Below are 22,091 nucleotides of genomic sequence, written 5' to 3'. Positions count from 1 at the left end.
GCTGGTGACTTGAAGTCGAGGCCAGCGCTCCTTGACCATTCTGGACATCCCAGGGCCCTGGAGAGTCGTGTTCGTGCCACTCTGCCTGTGCTCCGTGAACGGAACAACAAAGCCTGGGTGGCAACACTTGGGATCACTACGTGGTGTCCTGAATACTTTAAGTGCACCGTGGAGACCTACCGCTCCGAAAAAAATCTTCTTGTCAAACCACGACTGCTCACCGACAATGCACCTGGTCACGCACGAGCTCTGATGGAGAAGTAGAACGAGACGATGGTTGTTTCTTGCTGACACGGCAGCCATGCTGCAGCCCAGGGAGCAAGGAGGCATTCGACTTCCAAGTCTTATTATTTAGGAAATACATTTTGTAAGGCGGTGGCTGCCATAGATAGTGATTCTTCTGATGGATTTGGGCAAAGCAAATTGAAAACCTTCTGGCAAAGATTCGCCATTCTAGGTGCCACTAAGAACATTCGTGATTCATGGGAAGAGGTCAAAATATCAACATGAACAGGAGCTTGGAAGAATTCGATCGCAACCTTCATGGATGACTCTGGCGGGTTCAAGACTTCAGAGGAGGAAGTGTGGGGGAAAGAGTGAGAGAACTAGAACAGGAAGTGGAGCCTGAAGATGGGACTGAATGGCCGCCATCTCATGAGCAAACTAACAGATGAGGAGCTGCTGCTCATGGATGAGCAAAGAAAGGGGTTGCTTGAGATGGAATCTACTCCTGGGGAAGATGCTGGGAAGATTGTTGAGATGGTAACAGAAGATTTAGAGCATAGCATAAACTTAGTTGATAGAGAAGCGGCAGGCTGGAGAGGACTGACCAATTTTGCAAGTTCTACTGTGAGTAAAATGCTATGGAACAGCATCGCGGTGATACAGAGAAATCATTCATGAAAGCAAGAGTCCATCCGTGTGGCCAACTTCACTGTTGTCTTATTTTAAGAAATTGCCACAGCCGTTCCCACCTTCAGCAACCCCCACCCTGATCAGTCAGCAGCCACCAACAGCGAGGCAAGAGCCTCCACCGGCAAGATTACAACTCGCTAAAAGTGCAGGTGATGGTTGGCATTTTTTTTAGTAATAAAGTATTTCTTAACTTAATACATGGTTATTAAACATAATGCTATTGCACATTTAATAGACTACAGTGTGGTGCAGATATGACTTTTGTATGCACTGGGAAACCAAAAGATTCATTTGACTCGCTTTATTGCGATATTTGCTTTATTGGGGTGGTCTGGAAGCGGAAGCGAACCTGCAGTATCAGGTTTAAGGTGCCTGTATATGTTCATATGTGTACTGCGAGTTGTTTTAGGGTGTCATTCTTTTCAATTCATGGGACTTCATTCTAATAGAATTGCACTTTTTACTTGTATCTGTTACATTGTAAGACGCAGTCATGTTGGCATGCTTGCATTTACTTATATCTATTAATGCTATAAGATGTGCATCTTCCTATTTGTATATTTTTGTATATATTTCTACGAGCATGTAGAACCTTTTGAAATGTACTTACTAGTCTGATTGCACGGGTTGCCTGAATGGGAGCAGGCAACCATAGAATGAGTATGAACACAAAGGGGGAAGACGAACAAGCTCACCTCTGGGGATGGCCTGGGTGGGTTCCGGTTCTCCCTCATATGCAGCTTGAGCTTTCTAGGATCTAATGACCAGAAACTTCTAAAGTGCCCACTTTTTCCCCTTATTTTGTGGGTGTATGAATATTTATATTACTTATAGGCTGATGTTTCCAAGTACGGAGAGTGAGAAGAAGGGGTATCCTTGTGCATCCCTGTGTTTGGGTGGGCCTCCTTCTCACCGATGGACGTGGGTGGGGGTGGGAGATGGGTTAGAGCTGAGGTGGCAGATAGGTTCTATGTCATGTGCCATTGCATTGCAGGTCACGAGCGTGGACCTTCGGCCCTATCTTCATCTTCAGCTCTCCTCCCACCACACCCATGTTCCAGTCCTGGCAGGATAATGGTATAGAGTTTATTCTCAGGGTTCTCGGGCTTCCCCACCTCAAAGGTCTGTGTGTGCCCAGACTGGTAGGGCTAGGCCCAAACTGGAGTTACCTGAACACTTAGGCACATTCAGGGAATTGATGTTCTAGCAGAGTTCGGTGGGGGCACAACCCTCATGGCTTTGCTGTTTACCTCCCTCTCCCACTTCCTTCCAGAGGTTCCCCCCGCCACCCCTTCCCTTTCCTGGGAGACTCGGGGTTCCATGCAGGGTGCTTGTATCTTTAGAAGGAGCCACGATTTTTGCTAGTCAGCCTTCAACGCACCTGCTGTCCCTTTCTCAGAGGACTTGAGTGCCTTATCAGAGTTGGTCATGCTTACTCATTTAAGGGAAGCTGCATCAGAGCACAGAGCGGACCCAGTCCAAATGGCACTTGGGCCTCAACAGGCACTTAGTGTTTCATGGGCGATTGGTGTCCTTTCATGCTTCTCCCCAGTGGAAGGTGCCTCCTCTGGAGAGGTGGTTGGACATATCAAACAACACAAGGAAGGCGATTAGGTACAAAATACTCATGTATTTATGAATTCATGACCAAATTAAATATGAAACCTTATATAAAAAGAGGTGTGTGTGTGTTTTCTCCCCCACCCTCCCACTCTCCTCTGAAGCAGCTTTGAGCGACACGAGTACAGGGGTGTGTGTTCGTGTGACTTGTCCTTCCTATCTCCCTGCATTTCCAAATGCCAGGTTCTTGGGGGACTGGAATTCTGCCCCTCCTCCCTCCTTCTCTCCTGGGAGGTCACCAGCCCTGGCCTGGCTCCCCCACAGTCTCGCCAGGTGGTGTCTCTGGTTTGCACCTTGGCCTGCTGGGCCCCCAGAGTGCGGCTAGGAAGGGGCAGTGGGTCCTTGAGGGGTGAGCCCACCCTGATTGCCGGGATGGTCCTGTGGCTCCTCTCCCGTGGGCTCGCTGCACCCCCTGGGCCTCGCTGACACTCTCTCTCCCCTTGGCCTTTTTGCATCCTCATCGGCAGGCCATACTGCTCAGCCCCCCGTTCTCCCTCCCCCCGGATTTTAGGTTTCTGCTTTCCCTCTCACCAGGAGTTCCCGGGAGACCCCATGGCCACACCTCTGGTTCCCTTCCCCAGAGAAGGGTGCTGGGTGCAGAGCTGCACCCTCCTTGCGAGCTGCCTCCTGCCCTTGCCCCCTGGCTCCTCAGCCTCACCCTGAAGCCAAGGATGAGAACTCAGCCGGCAGGAGCACACGTCTGGCCTGCCAGCCAGCCAGCCACCCTAGAGAAGGGGAGGTGGCTCAAACAGGGGTTGCCACCCTAGACGTGCCTGGCCTGCCACCTCCCGCTCCTTCTCTTGACAAGGACTTACCATCAGATCTCTAGGTCTCAGTACCACAGAATTGTTCCAGACTTTTCCTGTTCCTGGGTTTGCTTGACCCCAGACCTGAAGCCAGGGTCTTGCTGGTGGAGCCCACCCCAGGCTTCCACTCGTCATCAGTGGGACTCTGGCTTTTAAGACGACATACAGTGTGGGGGCTGAAACATGGGTCAGGATCACAAAACCGGGAGAAGTAAAATGTGGCCCAACTTTTCCCCATGGGATTACAAGCTGCTGTCTTACCTCCCACAATCCTCCAGTCTGGTCCCCCTCTTCCTGGGACTGACTTTGCTTTGCCCCTGCTCACGTTTCCCCTTTTCCTCCTTCCCTTCCTCGCCCCCCCTCCCCCAACCAGCACTAAGGTCATGTCCTACCTTCATTACCCGGACTCCTATTCTCCAAGTCGGTGCCCTTTCCCCTGACCTTTGACCCCCCCCAACACACACATTCACCTCCTGGGAGGAGGAGAACAGATTCTCATGATGGGCCAAGCAGGGGTCCAATACCATGTTCAAGCCCTGAGACCCCCCTGCCCCTGCCCCCGAAGCCTCCATCCCAGCATGCTAACTCAGAACTCGTGCTGTCCCCAGAGCCGGCCGGCAGGGCCTGGGCATCCCCAGCCGCAGTGGGTGACAAGTCCTTTTCCCACAGGCACTGGAATGACTTCCACGGCCTACGCTCTTGTCTCGTCAACATGGAGGCCCTGCTTTGTAAGCTACACAGGGGCTTTTTCTGTTCTTGTTTCTTTTCTTTGAGGGGCTTGAGGCCAACATGTTTTTGTTGGTGGTGATTTTGCTGTTGTTTGGGGGGTTTTTTGTTTCGTTTTGTTTTTTTTGCTAATTTTGCCCCACGGTGTAAGAGGCCGTGCTAACCAGAGGCAGGGGGAGGAGCCCAGAGAGCATGGGGCTGCTGCACCCAGACCCCCCCCCCTTTCTCCTCTCCCCTGTTCCACCTGTTTCCTTTGGTTCCCATCTCTGGATCTGAGTGGTGAAGCACAGGGAGGGAGAAGTTTCTCACGGCACCACGAGGCACTGCTCCTAGCTTTAGAGCTCTGACCAGGCCCTGCCATCCTTGATCAGGCCTGGACACCTACCGCCCTGGGAGGGAGGGATGCTCGCCAGAGTGCAAGCCTTCCCACCCATGGCCTCGGCAGCTGCACCCCAGGACGTGGAAGCGTCGAGTTGGGTCTGAAGGCTTCATTTCTACCCTGACTTCTCCGGTGAGGAGCTGAGTAGGTGCTGTGTGGAAATTGCCCACAAAACATCTGCCACCCTCAGGTCCATGGATGGAAAAACGTGGCCAAGAGAGACAGGACCCTCCCTGAGCACAGCCACTCCCTGGGAGGGGGCTGCCTCCACAGACCAAGCCACACAGCCTCACGGCTGGGCGAGTCTCCCATGGACGCCAGCGTTCTCCAACCCAGAGTCAGATGCCAAAGCTCTCAGTGCCTTCCCTCTCCCCACCTCCCAGCAGCCGTCTGCCTCCCTGCCCTGCTCTGGAACCGGGGTCCCCTGCAGGGGGTCCCCGTACTGATCCACAAGGCCCCTCTCCTCTCTTGCTGAGCTACGTCGGCTGGTGAGAACAGCTCTGCCCTTAGGGTCCTGGTTACGTGGGTCCCCTTGTCCCTGGAAGGTGGAGGGGGCGATGCAGAAGAGCAGAGGGGCAAAGGCGAGTGGGGGGAACAGCAGCAGGGTCAGAAGAGGGTGGCAGCATCTCAGACCACAGCCGAGGAGGAAGATGGGGATGACGAGGAGGCCGCAGAAGAGGACGGTGAGGAGGGACTGTTCCAGAACAGCCACCGCCGCTTGGGCTGCCGTTTCAGGTGGAGATAGTCCTCCTTCTCGCGCTCCTTCCGTGCCCGCTGGTAGTGATCTTCTTCCTTCAGGTACCAGACGGGTGGCCACCGGTGCTTCTCGAAATACTCCTGGTTTTCTGGAGCACAACGCAGTAGGGCTTGGTTAGAAGGCCGGCAGGAGAAGGGGGCAAGAGGAGCACTGGGATGTGGGGGGTGTCCAGGGGCCACCCGCCTACCGCCCGACACTTCTGCCCTGGGGACCATCCGGCGCACGCCCAGTCCCAGGGGCCAGAGTATCAGCTCTGCCTTTGGAGCCCTCCATGTAGCTGCAGAGCTTCCTCCTGGGGAAAGGCACTTCCGCTCTGCTGGGCTCCGGGACAGAGGGACAACCTAGATGGGCTTCCCGTGCGCTGGGAATGAACTAGGCTGGGACGGAGCGGGAGGAGGGAGACGGGCAGCGAGGTGCTGGGCCCAGCTGGGGCGGCAGCACAGGCGGCTGGCAGAGCTGGCTTCTGAGGGAAGCGGAGGGAGGGCTGCAAGAGGACAAAGAGGGTCAGCCTGGAGGGAAGGCTAGGCTGGGGGGTTCGGACTGATTCTGGAAGGCGTGGAAGGCGTGGAACGTTTGGACCAGGGCAGTGATGTGGTTGGAGCTGTGCTTGCGGAAGAAAATGCCCGCAGGGTGTAAAGGAGAGAGTGGGGATGGGGTCGGTGTGGGAGGACCTGGCAGCAGGGAGAGCGCGGGGTGCCCAGTGGAGACCTGAAGAATGCACAGTGGCAGGAACTCGGGGGGCCACGACACCTCTCCCGGGAGCCCATGCACTTCCTGTTGGGCCCCAGGACTGGGGACATTAATTAAGCAGAGGTGGAACCGCAGGGACCTCAGAGGATATCTGGACCTGGGCGGTCCAAGCTGTGCCTATTTCTAGGTTGTGAAATCAATGTGGTGGGTCATAAGCCGCATTAAAAATAATTCACGTAGTTTTTTATATGTGTACTGGCTCACAACAAAATATATTTCTTATTGTGGAGCCCTCTCTCAAAACTACCAACTCCGAAAAAAAAAATACCAAGTCTGAAATACCAAAGTACACCTCCCCCCCAAAAAATACCAGGTCTGAAAAATACCAAAAGTCCAACACCTTCTTTGTACTTGTAAGAAATAGGAGCCCAGAGAGGTAAAGTGAATTAATTGCCTGAGGTCCCCAGCTGCCCTGATCTTTTCCTGGGCTCCCCCCTCCAGCTCAAGTCCAACCCAAGGGTCTCTGGCAGCTTCTGGACGCCCTGGGGTCGAGTCAGAGATCTGGCCCCTTTGGCATGCGGGAGCAGCACGCACAGGTCCTGCAGGAGACGCTTACCTGGGGACATGGCCTTCATGTCTCGGGGGAACTTGCGGCACACGTTGTTGTAGTTGGTGCAGATGTGGTGAAGACACCAGTCAGCCAACTGGTACGCGCAGTGGAACTGGGGACAAAGAGGAGCACCTATGCTGGAGCCCCGGGGAGGGTCCACACAGACACCCATAGCTGTCCTCAGAGCCCAAGCTTTGGTGCAGATGGGCAAAGCCCCGCAGTTGCAACGAGCCCGTCTCAAGAGGCAAACCCACACGGAAGTGTGAGAAAACACTTAATTTGCTCCTTGGCATCACCACCACCGCCGTCACATCAGGTCACCTCTGCCCCGCCCCCAGCACCCACAGAATCCATAGATGCGTGTGGTGCCGTGCTCCTTAGATCCCACCCCGGAGATGTCCTCCGCCGCGCACCGGGGGCCCCGGCAGCCTGCACGGAGGGGTAGATGACCAGGCTTCGAGAGCTGACTCCCCCCTCTGTGTCCGCGTGCCTCAAAGCTGCAACGTCCGCTTCACGAGCTGGCTTCTAGTGCCAGAACCGATGTGCTCGGAGGGCCGTGCGTGAGACTTTGCTTGTTTGCTCGGGAATAAGGAGGTGGGCAGCTCACTTTGGATGAAGAGTCCTCAGTGACCTCAGGCACGCTGCAACCATGTGAATGTACGAGACTGGGCTTCTGTCCCCTGCCCTATGGCGGTCCGAAGCCTCAGTCCCTTCCCGCCAGTCCCATTCCTCTCGGCATGTCAGAGTGAATCCTCTGGCACGGAGGATGAGGCAGGCCCTGCCCAATCCGGGACCCAAGTCTAACAGCGGGCTCCCTTCCTACCCACCGCCTGCCAGCCTTTTTCAGTCCCTGCCAACGGGCAGACAGAGCCCAGAGTCAAGAACGTCGGAGAGTCCTTCCCCTGCCAGCGTACCTGAGCCAGTTCTAGGAACACGAGGACGTCCCCATCAATGTCCACCATCATCTGAGTCGCTTCCATCAGCCCGCTCACCGTGTACCGCTCTGTGATACACACAGTCGGGAATCAGCTGAAGAGCCACGTGAATGGACACGTGCTCCCTTTTACCCCTGGCAGGGACCCACTGCAGGGCAGAGAGACACGAGGGCCTACCGGCAAGTCCCAGCAGGCCAGGGAAGACCACAGGTGATTGAAGTCTGCTCCACCAGTGAGGAAATTGGGATTACAGCAAGACTTTCCCAGTGGAGCGGGGTTGGGGAAGTAAAGGTGGATATTAGTTAGAATCAAGTAGGAGAACTGTTCCAACTACATTTGTTGCCCCCAGTGGTCTGGTATATGTAGGGTGAAAGCCCCCAGCAGAACCAGCCGTTGACACTGATGAGAGAGGGTGGTAACTCCCAGCTGTGCTGAGAACTACAAATTACAACTATGGATTGAATCTAGTTGTTTGTGTTCACTGAAATTTTTTAACAAATTGTGAACAAACCTTATATTTTATGTTAAAACATTTATATTAAAGAAGTAAGCACTCTTAATCCTGAAGTTTAACTGTATCAGTATAAATTCATGAGGTATTTTATCTTCTGGGGGCGCCTGGCTGACTCAGTTGGTTAAGCACCCGACTCGTGATTTTGGCTCAGGTCATGATCTCAGGGTTGTGAGATCGAGCTCCCTGTCAGGCTCCACACTGGGCATGGAGCCTGCTTAAGATTCTCTCTCCCTCTGCTCCTCCCCTACCCCTGTTCATGCTCTCTCTCTCTCTCCCTCTCAAATAAACAAACTTTCAAATCTATTTCCCAGATCTAAGAAAAGACCTAGAAATAAGAGACAACAATGCAGTAGTAAGTTGCCTCCCTAATGCTCAGATTATAGTCTTGAAATACCATGTCCAACTATAAGAAACAGATTCTCAGAGAACTGGCTGATTCCAGGTCTGCAGCAGGAGACATACAGAATGATCCTGGAACATCTTGTCATTCCACACAACCAGAAAGCTCATTCTGGTGCCAACTTGAAAAGACTCCTGCTGGCAAAAGGTGCAGTGTGGTATTTCAGCTTCAATAAAGATAACTGTAATTATTTGAAACCAATCGAGTATGTGTGTAATAACACTTAAAAATAAAAACTGATTGGACACCCGCAAAGGGTGATGGGAAACAAATTTATCTCGAAGACCAGTAAATAAAAGGATACAATCAAGCATTCATCTGCCCTTCCTATATGAACCACACCACTGGGTAAGCAAAGAGTAGGTGAGGGGAAGCTGCTCTCTTTTTCAAAGTATTCCAACAGACAAAGAAGGAATGATTGAATTGGTATATTATCATTTCACACCATCTCATAAATCAATGGATGCAGGCAATGATACTCAGTGGCTGCTAACATCACAAAAAGATCACAAAAAGAGACAAAGCTTCTTGATGAAAAACAGAAATGGGGCGCCTGGCTGGCTCAGTGGGTGGAGCATGTGACCCTTGATCTCGGGGTTGTGAGTTCAAGCCCCACACTGGGTGTAGAGATTACTTAAAAATAAGATCTTAAAACAAAACAAAACAGGAATAACCTATAAAATAGTTTTAGCAAAAGAAAATTGAATATGAATCTGATCTATCCCCTAGACCCAATGGCCAATCAGTGAAAAATCTAGATTTTCTGGAACATCAGTGGGTTTCTTCCAATAAACTGCAAGGGAAAAAAAATTTTAATGGACAAGGAACCTTTAGATTAGGAGAAATTTAAAAGGCATTTAAAAAATAAGACCAAGCTTTGGTGTTTAAGGATGCACACATGGAAGATAAAACTATGAAGAGTAAGAAGTGAGGCCAATAAAAAATACCCTACAGAGGAGTAATAGGCAAAGTGTTACTCCTGAGGACGGGGATGGACTTGTGACTGGCGGGGACAGGCAGAGGGCTTCTGCTATGGCCGGCAAGGAGCTAGCTCCTGATATGGGTCCTTTGACTCTATAATAATTCATGAAGCCGAACATGTTTCATGCATTTGTGCTCTATTGAATAATGAAAAAGTTTTAAGCTTGAATTAATAACTTCATCGCATATCTCCCAAAACCGAGAGCATCACCAAATATACTATGCTCAGCATTTCCCGCTGCTCCTTGACAAGGCATGTGCATGACACACATCTTATAATTTGTCATTCGTATGGACCATCTCCCAGAAGTCATTCAATGGGTATTTTCTATAAGCCTCTCCACACAGCAGCGCAGTGTAACATTTGGAACAGCTGACTTGTTTCTGATCGCCCGCCATGATGAAGCAAACTTACAGGAACATCTTTATACATATTTTGCCTTTGGGTCATGTCTTTGGAGATAGTCTTTCAAGAGGTGAATTACTAGGTCCAAGAGTTTGGAAGTTGGCTGTGCTCTGTGAAGACCACACCACTTTCCACGGGCAGCTATGGTGGATGTACGTTTCAGCTGTGATCTGTAGAAGCCTCTCTTGCTCCCCACCCTAAAGCCCTTTCTGTCTCCAACTAGGACTCTCTCTGTAGGCTCAGCTCTTAACAGTCAAATTCTGATCAATGCTTTCTTCCTTCTTCCTATGACCAAGCCCCATGTTATAACTAATTTCTCATCATGGTATTGCTGTTTTCCTCCTATGTGAGTCCCAGTCTTGATCATTGGTCCAGTGCCCCAGCAGCTCTGATGCTAGATCCGTCCCTGGATCTCAGCTCAGTATCGAAGGCTCTGCCCTCTGGCCCCTGACCTGCCCAAGAACACGGACCCTGACATCAACACCAACACCAACACAGTGCAGATACCAACCCCAACGTTTGACAGCACTCCCTTCATCTGGAGAGCACCATTCCTCTTCTCCAGCCCCTCAGCCCCCTCCACCACCCCCCATTGCCGCTGTGCAGTTTCCCCGTGGCCTCAGGCCCTGCTCCACCCCAGGGCCTCCGAAGTCGGCCCATTCTAAAAGCTGAGCTCCAGCTCTCATGGTCTTTTCAAGGAACTAGGGATGGGAGGTCAATGTTTATTGTCTGCTTCTGGAAGAGAGAGAAAGTGAAGATGGAAGAGGAGGAGGAGGAAGAGAAGAAGGATGAGAAGAAAGAAAAAAGGCAGAGGAGGAGGTGAAGAACCGAAGGGGAGCAATGAGGAATGGCGTTCTATTCCTCTTGACTTAAGCTTGCCCCGCTGAAGCGAAGCTGAGGGAACACCAGCACTGTCACCTACTGGAGACCGCTTGGTGGGGCCCGTAACCCTTGGCGGAGAGCCTATCATGTGACACCATCCTGTCTCTCACACGTGCTTCTTTACACCTATGTCCTCACCCAAACCCCAACGCGCATCGACATATTTCACTTTATGTCAACACATTCCCTTGGTGCTCGCAGCCTGTCCCCTGGGGGGAGGCAGGTGAGAGGAGAAATCAGGACCTGGGGGGGGTGGTTTCCCTGGCTTCTCCCCCAGAGGGGTCCCCGTGTACCTGTGAGGGCAACCAAGTGCGGCAGGCAGAGGCGGTTGGCCAGGATGATGAGCTTCATGTCGTCCAGGTCGGGACTGGAGGTGAACATGCCTGTGTAGAGGTACTCCAGCACTGCCCTCATGCAGCTCTTGCTAGTGTAGGGGAACACCACCTGCGGGGGAAGGGAGACAAAAGGCCTCAGGGAGGCCCAGCCTTACGGAAGGAGGAGCTCAGGCCGGGGAAACTCAAAAGGCCCTGGCCCTCTTGCTGGCTCCACTGGATGGGCAGCCATCCCTGAGCGGCCCCTGTACCAGCTCCGAAGGCCCCCCAAGGCCTGTCTCCCAGAGCAAAAACCTGCACTGAGCCCGCATGCTGACCACACCAGTGAGCAGCGCTGACACTTTAAAAGGACCTGGGTTCAGGGCGCCTGGGTGGCTCAGTCGGTTGAGCCTCAGACTGAGTTTGGCTGAGGTCATGATCTCAGGGTCGTGAGCTCGAGCCCCACACTTGCTCAGTGGGGAGTCTGCCGGAGACTCTCTCTCTCCCACCCTCTGCTCCTCCCCATGTTCATGAATGTGCACTCCCTCTCTCTCTCTCAAATAAATAAATAAGTATTTAATTAATAAAGAAAGAAAAGGACCTGGATTCTCACTGGCATGCTTCCAAAGCTGTGCTGGCTTGGAAGATGTTTGGAGGAGTCCTTCCTGCCGCCTGAACCCACACACCCTGGCCCTTCCTGGCCTTACAGAGGGCAGTGCAAGTGGGGTACGAATGAGCCAAGCCAACACCAGCTGGCTTCTTGCTGGCTGCCTGAAGCTGCTGCTTTGGGCCCCTGGGATCTCTTCCGAGCAGCGCTGCAATAAAAACTGCTTTCTCATCAGACACGAGTCTCTCCGGGCTGCATGGGAGTCATCTGGAGCTCTAACCCGGCTTCTGCGGCACCAAGAAGCGCCCGGGGCGGGTCGGCCCCTGGGGCTCCACTCACAGAAGCCAATCCCACTCATGCTTCAAGGATCAGAGACCAGCTCACAGCTCAAGCCCTCCACTTAGCCTTCCGGACGCACTCCCTTCCCGGAAGTCTTAAGAAACTGTCATTCTACGTCACAGGATGCTATCCTGTGTTGTTCGCAGCCCCGTCTTTCCCTCAAGTGTCGGGTGAGCTCTTACTAAGGGACGTGCAGAGTGGGGCTGGAGAGAGCGGGAAGGGAAGAAATCCCAGACCAGGCAAGAAAATGGTGTGTGGACCCCCAGAACCTCAAGCAGTTGCACAGAGTTGTACCTTGTTAACTGCGAGGCTGACTGTGGCCAACTAACGGTACAGGAGTTCACGGAAAAGAGAGAGCACCGAGGGCCCCGGCCTGAGCTACTCTGCTCGGCTGCGCGAAGGGAAAGGAGAGAACAGACTGAAGAGACTATTTCTAAGGATGCACTGATAGGCCCCGTCCAACTCGGTGTTTCCAGTCTCGGTGCCTGAGAAAGTGGCCATAACGGTGACGGAAGAGCCGAGTTGGAGGAGTGCTGATTAGAGGGAAAGGTGACTGTCTGAAGCATTTCTTTTTATGGTCTGAGTTCTGCTGCTTTGACATCCGGGGCCTTGCTGACCCAGCGGGGCTGCCCTCCCAGGGCTAGCCAATGCTAGCGGGAGTAAAGGACGCGCTCAGCATGCTTTTCACGTGCAAACCAACCAATCCTGTGTCCACACCCCAACCACCTCCTTTATCAGGCTCATTCCCTCAACCACTATCCCCTGCCCTAGTCACCCCAAGGCCAGGTACCAGATGACTTGGGACAGCCCCAAAAGCCTGCTGAAATTATTCAGACTAGCCAATCCTAAGCCTGCTCCCCCTGCCTCACCTGTTCCTTCCCATAGAAACTACAGTGAAGGCTCTTGTTCGTGTCCCCTTCACTCCCTTTGCCTCCAGACTGACCCTGGTGCTTCCCTGTGTGGTCCCCCATACCGTGCATGCCCCCTCCTACTGACAGCTGGGAGTATAAAAATCTCTCCATCCAATGGCAATTTTCTGACTGTGGGCTTCACTGTACCTAAGTGATAGTAAGACTTACATTTAAAACAGTGATAGAGTCACGTTGGCACACACTGAATTTTTTCCCCTTGGCTCACATGTGTTAGGGAGAAAGCAAGGTACAACGTATAGAGCCAAGGAATCGGGAGTCTTGAGTTCAAGTCTGAACCTCTCCTTTCTACTTATATAACTTTGTACCAGGCACTTAACTTCCTGGGGACTCACTTTCCTTATAAAGTGAGAACACGACGCCACGTGTAGGAGCTGTGTGTGAGGTGAGACACGAGATAATGATCAAAAGTGCTTTCTATACCATAAAGTGAAGATGTCACCATAATCCCGTCTTGAAATTTCGTAAGATCCTTGGCTATGGGAGCCATCTCTTAAACTTATCTTGAGTCTGTCACTCGGTGGTGAGCAAGCACACAGGCAGTAACTGAAGGTGGTACTGACTGAAGGAAGTACCAGTAAATGGCAGATGCCTCAGGTGGGAAGGGTGTGGGTCTCTCTCTCCTTCCCACCTATTCCCCTCCTAGTCTTACCTCCCTGGTGGAACTCTCCACAAATGGCCCCCCAAACATGGCGGCCATCCAGTCACAGCTGGAAATCAACAGGGGCTTATGGGCGCTGATGGTGCCATCATCCAGGATGAAGGTCACATCTGTCCGGGAGGAGAAGAGGCATCACGTGAGGATGTGGTGAAAGGATGTGGGAGAACCCACCCCAAAGATTGACACCGTGCCCACACAACCCACTTCCTTCTGAAGCCATTCATGTAGAGTGCTACCTGACCAAGCTCTCGGGCTTGGGTACTAGGCTTCAGGAGCAGAGCCACCCCATCTCCAGGACATCAGCAGCTGAGATGACTCAGAATGCTAACTGGACCAACGCAGACTCTTCAGAAGGCTAACTGGAGGGAAGTCCCCTGCCCTCTGGCAGTCAGTTCCTAAGCACAAGCCATACCTGAGAAGGTGCCTTTTGCCAAGCACTCCTTAACCCGGTTAGTCCGGCGGACATGGAAGGCCTTAGTGATCTCTTGGTTCATGAACGCCTCATTGTTGAGAATGTTGGCCACCATCATGCGCAGATCAAAGACCTCAAGCAGTTCGGCAATGTGGGCGATGTGCATGAGGTCGCGCTCGTTCTCGTCCAGCTCCCCGGTGTACAGGTACTTGAGAACAGCCCGGAAGGGCCCTGGCTGGATGGAGTTGTCCATTTTTACCACCACCATCAGCCGGGATTTGTACGTCAGAGGATCTTCTGCCATTTCTTCCTGAATGCTCACGAAAGCTCGGCTCCAGGAAGACAGGACTCGACCCCTCCCGGGCAAATACCCTGTTCCATTGCCCCGTAAGATCCCGTCGCTGGTGGAGGCACGGAGCCCAGCAGGGCCAGAGCCCCCGCCCTCCTCCACGCTCTCGCACACATCAAAACTGGCCGCCCGCAGCAGGAAGTCCCGGCCATGGTGGTGGTGGTGGTGATGGTGGTGGTGGTGATCAGGGTGACCCCGGTGGTCCTCTGGGCGGGGGCCCCCGGGCCCCGAGGGGCCCCCCAGCTCCCCCTCACTCAGGTCCATGAGGAACAGGTCGTAGAACTTGGAGGAGGAGGTGGAGAGGTAGATCTTGTGGGCAAAGATGCGCACCCGCTCCTGCAGCACCAGTATGACATCCGCACATAGCGGGTCCTCCAGGAGGTGGGCGGGGCACTCCTCGCTGCTGGAGGGGGGCTCGGGCACCACGATGATGGGGGGAGGCGGCTTGGGAGGCAAGAAGGGCGCCTGCAGCAGAGGCCGCTGCACATTGCGGAGGTGGGATTTCCAGAACTGCAGGTGGCGGCGGGAGATGAGCGCGGCGCGGATGGCGTTGTCAAAGACGTCCTTGATGCCAAACTGGGCCACCACGCTGGTCTCGTAGTAGGGGATGCCCAGCTCCTTGGCCACCTCCCGGCCCTTCTCTGGGGGAAGGATCTCATTGGGCTTGATGGGCCTGGTAGGTTCAAGAAGGAAGACCAAACATGTTGGCAGGAGAGGAGGAGAGGGGAGGGGCAGGGAGAGGCAGCTCTCCAGAGCCTGCCTGTTCTTTAGGGGACTGCTCAGGGTCTGTCTCGGTCCGACTCCTGCCCTTTCTCCTCTGTCTAGTCAAATCTTATCAGTCCTTCAAGGCCCACTTCCAATCCCCTCTTCTTGCAGGAAGCCTTCCGTATTTATGCCAGCCCCGCGCCCTCCCCAGCTCAAAGCAGTGGCAGCACTAACCACCTCTCTGGCAATCAGCATGCCATGTTCCACGCTGGTTTTTAACAAGGCCATATATGGAGTTCATCTCCCAGCGGGATCATAAGCCCCATTTGTGCAAAGACTACCTCCTTTTCTCCTTCCCTCCCATGGTGCTTAGCCCAGGATTGCTCACACAGGGTATAAGAGATGCATGGATGCATGGATGGATGGATGCATGGATGAACAAATGAACGAATGAATGAATGGGCACTCTCTTTGGCCCTCCACATGCCTTGCTTCAAATGGAGGGTGAGGTGTGAGGCCCAGTGGATTCCCTCAGGGCTGAACAGGGAGCCACGGAGATGCACCCCCTCCCTCTGTCTTCCTTCTTCCCCCTCCCTAGCACCAGCACCCCCTACCTAGCCAAGGGTCGCCTGGCCCTATTGACAGCCTCCAGGTCAGCATAGCGCAGGTCCAGCTGGCAGCCCACCAAGATGACAGGTGCTCGGGGGCAGAAGTGCTTGATTTCTGGGTACCACATGGTCTTGACGTGGTGGAGGGAATTAGGGTTGGCAATGGAGAAGCACAGAACCACCACATCGGATCTGGGGGTGGGAGAGGGAGGTTATGGGCAGGGAAAGCTAGTGGTAGGTTACCTGCCCCTGGAACAAGGGAGAACACGCATACCCACCCCACCCTACAACACTACATTCCACATCTGTCACAGGCATCTGCTCACATGACCTTACACAGAATGTATAATAATAGGACCTCTAATTTATATACCTCTAATTTAGCATTTTAGAGCTTCCGAAAACCCTCATTTTGACCTCATGGCTATCTTATGGGTTAGAAATTACCATTTCACAATCCATGGCTGAGGAAAATCAATTCAGAACAGTTCCCCTAATTGCACATAGTCCCAGAGCTGAGAGGTGGCAGGGCTAAGAGTCCAACCTGGCCTCCTGACTCCAAACCCGGCTCCTTCCACTGCCCCGGGCTGCCTCCCCTGTGAGGGTCTGCCATGCTGTTTTCTCTGCTCCCTCCACCCAGCTGAAATTTCACAGCATTGCTGTTCCTTGGGAAAGCAGGGAAAACCTACCCACCTGGCTCCCCGCAGGCAACCAGAGGCCTTACCTACCTCCCATAAGCAAAGCGACGATCTTTGTGGTGGTCTCCAAAGGTGTCCCAGAGGCGGAGGGAGACGCTGACATCATCTACCACATCTCTGGAGCGTTCCAGCACCTGTGGGGCGTGGGGGGTGGGGGAGGAGAGGAGTGGGAATCAAGGGCAACAGTTCTAGGGGCCTCTGCATGTCAGCTCAGGGTGGCGCCGGCTCATCTCTGAGGGTCCCAGACAGCATGGGGGTGAAGGGACAGAGCTAGCTGGGGTTCCAGCAGCTTCCTCTGTGTGCCGTGCCCAGCACTTTCTCCGGGCGCCGTCTCTGCAGACGCCAACGGCAAGAGTGGGCTCTAAGCTGGCTGGAAGGGAAGAGCCTCTAAGAGGGCAGACTGTCCTGGGGTGCAAGGGATCTCAGGGAGCCTGCCCTGTTCCCAGCTTCACCTGCACATGACAAGCCTCTGATTTTGGTATTGGCCGAGAGCTTCTTTCTTCCTCATCTTTCCAACACCCCCCCCCTTCCCCGCAGTGCTCCTCATTACTGGGGGCTCTGATTGCACAAGATGCTGTGCCCCAGGCAAAGCTTGGGTCTCAGGCACCAGCTCAGCCATGCAAAACACAAATGGTTAGGGATCCCTCCCCTGGGGTGGACTCCCCTCAGCCCTCTCTCCTGAGGCTCCCTCCTCTTCAGCTGCCCCCGCCCCATCCCCAGGGGCCTCCGTGAGCTCGGCACACGCCGGGCCGCATTTGGAGACACTGAGCTACATCTTGGAAAGAAGCCCAAGTACATGGGGCGGACCCCCGGCCGAGCGGCCTTGCAGCCTTACCTCCTGGCACACCCGATACTGGTCGATGGCCCAAACCGTGGGCACATGGGTGGCGAGCAGCTGGTACTGGGTGAGGGTGGCATTGCAGGCCCGGGCACAGATGAGCCTGGTCTTGCCCACCGCGTTGTCTCCCACCACAACGCACTTGATGGTCTCTACGTTTGGCCTTTCATAATCCATGTCAGAATCCATTAATTGGGACCTGAGGGAGAGGAGTGTAGTGGTCAAGATGGCTCCGCACCCCAGCTCCCTGACGGCCGGGGCCAGCCGCTCTCCTCAGCTGGGGCTGGCCCCTCTGCCAGCATTTGAGTGGAGAGGGGGCGAAAGGAGTGGGTAGCTTTCTGGGCGATCGTTCTGCGGGGCCTGAGAAGCTGGGGGCCCATTCAGGCTCAGAGGCGCAGTGGTACCACGTGAAACGCTCGTCTGCCTCCTGTTGCCATCATCCTCCCACTGGGCTTCTGGCTGGGGGAGGCCTGTGAGAGATCCCACAGCAGAACCTGCCCTGGGCCTGTCCCCGCTCCCTCAGGAAGAGGAGAGTCCACCTGGGAAGCTCACTCATCACCCACACTCTCCTCCTCTGGACAGCACAACAACAAACAGCTGAGAGAAGCGGAGTCCGGGCCAGGTCCCCACCCCTTCCCAGCATGCCGGAGGGCAGAACCACTTTAAAATTTAATGGACTTGTCAGAGCTGGGTGGCAGCTCTCCTGTCCTCCACCTTTGCCTCCCTCCCTCCCTCGCTGGTGGTGGATTTTCAAGCCCTGGCTCGCCTATGGCTACCCTTCAATGCTAACCCCCAGCCTCCTTCAGGGAGATGCCAGAATTTTTCCTCCCAGTCCCTCTGGAGGCACCTGAGCAGCCCATGGGCCTCCCCTCCCCTCCTCAGAGCCTGTCATGTTGCCTGTAGGGCTCACTCAGCGGCAGGCCCAGTTTTGAGATGGCAGTGGAGATAAACATGGGCCTGTGACTATTCACTCCATGGCCAGTGGGCCTTCCTGCCCCTACTCAGGCATGCCCTCCAGGCATCCTGCATGCAGCCTCAGGGAGAGTGAGATATGCCCCCTTCTGTGCCTTCCTTTCCTAGGGAGGAGGATTCTCAGGCTGGAAGCCCCCAGACCCCTGGCACACTCCTGGTAGGCTGCTTGCTCAATTGGCTGCATGGGTAATGGGGTTGCTGGGGGAAGCAGAGGGTCAGAGACTTGGGCCTGAATTTCTGGGCAAATGCTTGCCTCAGTTTCCTTCTGTGCTGAGCAGAGAGGGAGTGCCTTGTCCACCCACAGAGGGGGATGGCTCAAATGAACAAAAAGAAGGCCCTCCTATAGTCGAAATGTCATGTCAGTGTTTAAAAAGCTGTCACCAGGAAGGGACCCTCAGCTTGAGGGCGAGGGGGCTTTTGGTGGCAGTCTCCCAGTGGCATCTACTCTCCCGAAAGGGTTGAGGGGAGGAGGCAGGGGTAGGTGCAAGGCAGACGTTGTTAGGGAACTTGGTTTCAGCTAGGTCACTGGCCTGCCCCTGCTCACATTCCCTGTGTGCACAAAGTCAGCCGGGGGCTGGAACAGCCTGAGGACTCCTTCCTAGGCCAAGGAAGGCTGAGCTCCTAAGCGTCCTGGAGGCAGTCCAGGGGCCCTCACTGCTGAGCCATCCAGCCAGAGAGCCGGGCCACCAGCAGCAACCAAGCAGCTCCATTCGTGCTGGGCTGTAACTGGATGCCAGCATGCAGGAATGCAGAACTGAAATATCCAAGTAACGATGGCAACTGGGATTTGCGCGAGTAGATACATCTCAGCAACCTAAGCAAAAAGTGCAGCAAGGACTTTTCAATGAGACAAGCACCTCCTCCTTCTTGGAATTTTACAGGATCTGAACTCGAAACAAGGGGTCTCCACGCAGCCCCTCCCCAGTCTCCAGAGCAATCGTCTGCAGGATTCCTCCTGCCTCCTCCACCCCTCCTCACCCTCCCCAGTGGGCCAGCCATTGTCCTAACCACCATCTTGCCTCCTCCCTGCTCTCTCCTGAGCTGAGGACCCCACTTTGATGGGTCCTGGTCTCAAGTCAGGCAACTGGGAAGGAATCGCCTGGGCTGTAGTTCTATACACTGAAGAACAAAACAGACTCCCCAATAGGAATATGTATAGCTGGAGGAGAAAGACTATAACCCACTCGCCAGTAGACTTCTTTCTCAGATTTAGATTCGAATGGCCTGTGGGTGTGGAAGCAGAAGGGGGATGAGGAGTCACGGAGGAGGGGCATCAGTTCGTAAATCCAGGAGCATCTGGACCATGAGGAGGAGGCCAGAACACTGGCAGGGCAATGCTGATTCAAAATCAGAGAGTTAATGGTTAAAAGACCCCTGCACACCTCATCACCTCTATGGTTAAGTAGGGGAGAGCCAACCAACAAGTAGGAAGGCAACAAACACTGCCATGAGTGTAGACAGCAGACCTGCTGGGTGCTTCTCTGGCTGGGCAGCCCCTTCCCATCCACTCTCCAGCGCTCCGCAGCCTTCCCCTGCTTGCCCTCTGACTTCCCCCCTATTTTTATCATTCTCACCCACTTCACCCCTGTCCCAACTGCCTGACTTCAGATCTAGGAAACTTCATATCTAGGAGAGGGCAAATCACTTCCCTTCTCTGGGCATCAGTCTGCCCTTCTGGAAAATGGGTATGAGGGCTTTGGAACAAAGTTTCCCGAATCTTGGTGAATTCGTGCCAAGAGAGCCCGAGCGGAAAGGAGATATTTGTCTTCTTATGTAATCTGGTATTATATAATGCTAGATTACATATCTATATATGTAATTTTATCTCTCTTTAAGATACAGACTGGCCCCATTAAGCCAACAGGCAAAACTCTTTAGTCGAATCAGGCCTGTCTTAAACAAGGATCCTGTACTGGAGATAGCGTGCCAAAGCCAGCAGTAATAGAATTTTTGCTTTAGAATATTGCTACTTTACTGTATCATTGCTGATGTATGATGATACAACCCACTCAATGAGCTTCTCAACTTCCCCTTCCCTTCTGGCATTCTCTCCTTCAATGACTCTAGACTTTTCCGCACAATTGCCTCATCCTCATTCCTTCTGAGCCCCTAGACAAACCTCCATAGACTATGGCTTCCTTGCCATCCTGCCCTGGGTGTCACAAGCTCCAATTCATTCCTCTCCCTCAGTAATCCCAGAGTCACATAGGTGCTCCTTCCCTACCCTGTCCCATGATCCCTGTCCCCCTCTCCACAATCAGCCTCCTGCCCACTGCTCTCCCAGCTCTGTGTACTCAAGCCAGGCCAAAAAGCCAGGTGTGCTCAGATTAGCTCCAACCCTCACCGGGTCCCAGTCCCACCCCCACACCCCTACACACACTCTTTGCAGAGCCCAGAAAAGCCCCCCTTTCCCTCCCACAGCTGATAGGAGGCTTGTTCATCTGTGGCTGCCCTAGTCTGGTTGTCAAGGAAACGACAGAATCTCCCTGGGAGCCTGGTTTGTCTCCTAGCAACCAATATCCCACATCCTGCATCTTACAAAATGCAAAAAGGAGGAATATCCTCAAAATGAAGGTAAAAATCGAGGAGGATGGAGAGGAAGGGAGAATCGGGAAGAGAAGAACAGAGAGGGTGGCTTTTCACCAGAGTTGCTGACACTGTAATATTGGGGGAAGGTGGGGAGATGAATCCCTCCTGCAGATCCAGTGTACAGCAAGGCTCAAAGGGATCTTGAATGATCATATTAACAAAAAATGCAAACCTAAACACACTCAAAAAAACCTTCTCAAACATCAACAAACAACGCTAAGCATCTCTCCCATAGTTTGCCAGAACTCTGATGCACAGACTGCAATGGAGTTGGGTTGAAAGAAATATCTCCGGAACGGCGAGCAAAGCATCCAAATTCCACTGGTTTTTAACAGAAACATTTCCACCACTCTGGACCTTTATTCCTCACACGCTGCTCTGCACACACAGACACGAAATAAAAATTTTTTTTAAATGGGGAAAGAGGAAGGCCACGACACGCCAAGGCAATCAAGTCATCTTCCTTTCTCTAGAAAAACCCGGAAAAGGTTAGTCCCCCGCCCCCTGAGACCCCAGCAGCCAAAGCTATAGCCAAGGGGAGAGGGGGTGCCGAGGGAGGGGGACAGTCTTCAGAAGGGGCGCAGATAGGGCCGGGGAGGGCACAGGAGGGCGAAGCGGCGCGTTTCCAGGCAGCTTGCAACCCGGCCATAATAGAAATTAATCATTTACTTACACCACTACATGTGACGGGGTAATTTCTAGTGTAAGGAACACATCTCTTCCTGCTAAGCACGCTCATTTTAGTGAAATGTCTGGGGTCACTCCGCGCGTGCAAGTTAGGACGATGCCGGCGCCGCCGCGCTGCCGCTGCCGCCGCCGCCGCCGCCGCTGCTGCTACAGGCTCCGGGCCCGGGTCGCGCTAGATCAGAAACTCTGACAGAGCAGCCCAGGCCGGACGGCGGGCCGGGAGCGGCCGCGCGCGCGGCACTGCAGCCATTGCCTCTTCCGGATCAGCATCTCCCCGCGCCCCGGGCGCCCAATGTCATGGAGGCACGCTGAAGTGGGCTGCGCGCGGCCGCCCCGACCTCGGGCGGCTGGGCCGCGCCGCCGCCGCGGGTCCTCTGGCTGCGGAGGCTGGAGGCGACGCGCAGTTGAGGAGAAGAGGGGCGAGGCCGCCGCCGCTACGCGCCCGGCCCGCTCCGAAGGCGCGGCCGCGAAGACGCCTAGCGCTGCAGTCCCGGGGACCGCTCGCGACCTCCTTTTTTCATTCACAAAAAAAGGAAAGGGGAAAAAAAAAAAAGAAAGAAAGGGAGGAAGAATGGGGGGGGAAATCGCACCCAGGACGGCTGCCGTGACAGGCTCCGCCCATCGCGGAACTCCGTTGGTGGAAAGGGGCCTCGGGGCGGGGGAGGGGCGGGGAAAGAAGGGGATTGGGCCATCGGCGGCCCCGCCCCTGCCCCGCCCCGCGGCGCCGCTCACACCCTCCCGCCCTGCCTCCCTTCCCCCGCCCGG

General features: G+C 54.2%; 1 protein-coding gene across 1 annotated transcript; it reads right to left on the bottom strand.

Annotated features, from left to right (window-relative positions):
• Positions 1 to 1,234: 1,234 nt before the first annotated feature.
• On the bottom strand, positions 1,235 to 21,862 carry RHOBTB2 (Rho related BTB domain containing 2). The gene is made up of 10 exons (XM_032389091.1): positions 21,313 to 21,862; positions 17,076 to 17,277; positions 16,271 to 16,374; positions 15,549 to 15,734; positions 13,881 to 14,902; positions 13,460 to 13,578; positions 10,915 to 11,065; positions 7,418 to 7,506; positions 6,510 to 6,615; positions 1,235 to 5,291 (listed from the first exon to the last, which is right to left on the bottom strand). Exons 2-10 carry the CDS (start codon positions 17,265 to 17,267, stop codon positions 5,074 to 5,076), a joined length of 2,187 nt encoding a protein of 728 aa, XP_032244982.1. The 5' UTR covers positions 17,268 to 17,277; positions 21,313 to 21,862; the 3' UTR covers positions 1,235 to 5,073.
• Positions 21,863 to 22,091: the final 229 nt, after the last annotated feature.

Source organism: Phoca vitulina, unplaced genomic scaffold, assembly GCF_004348235.1.
Source record: "Phoca vitulina isolate PV1807 unplaced genomic scaffold, GSC_HSeal_1.0 scaffold53, whole genome shotgun sequence".
Classification (NCBI taxonomy): domain Eukaryota; kingdom Metazoa; phylum Chordata; class Mammalia; order Carnivora; family Phocidae; genus Phoca; species Phoca vitulina.
Note: the sequence above shows the minus strand (reverse complement) of the source record. Positions and strands in the feature narration are given on the sequence as shown.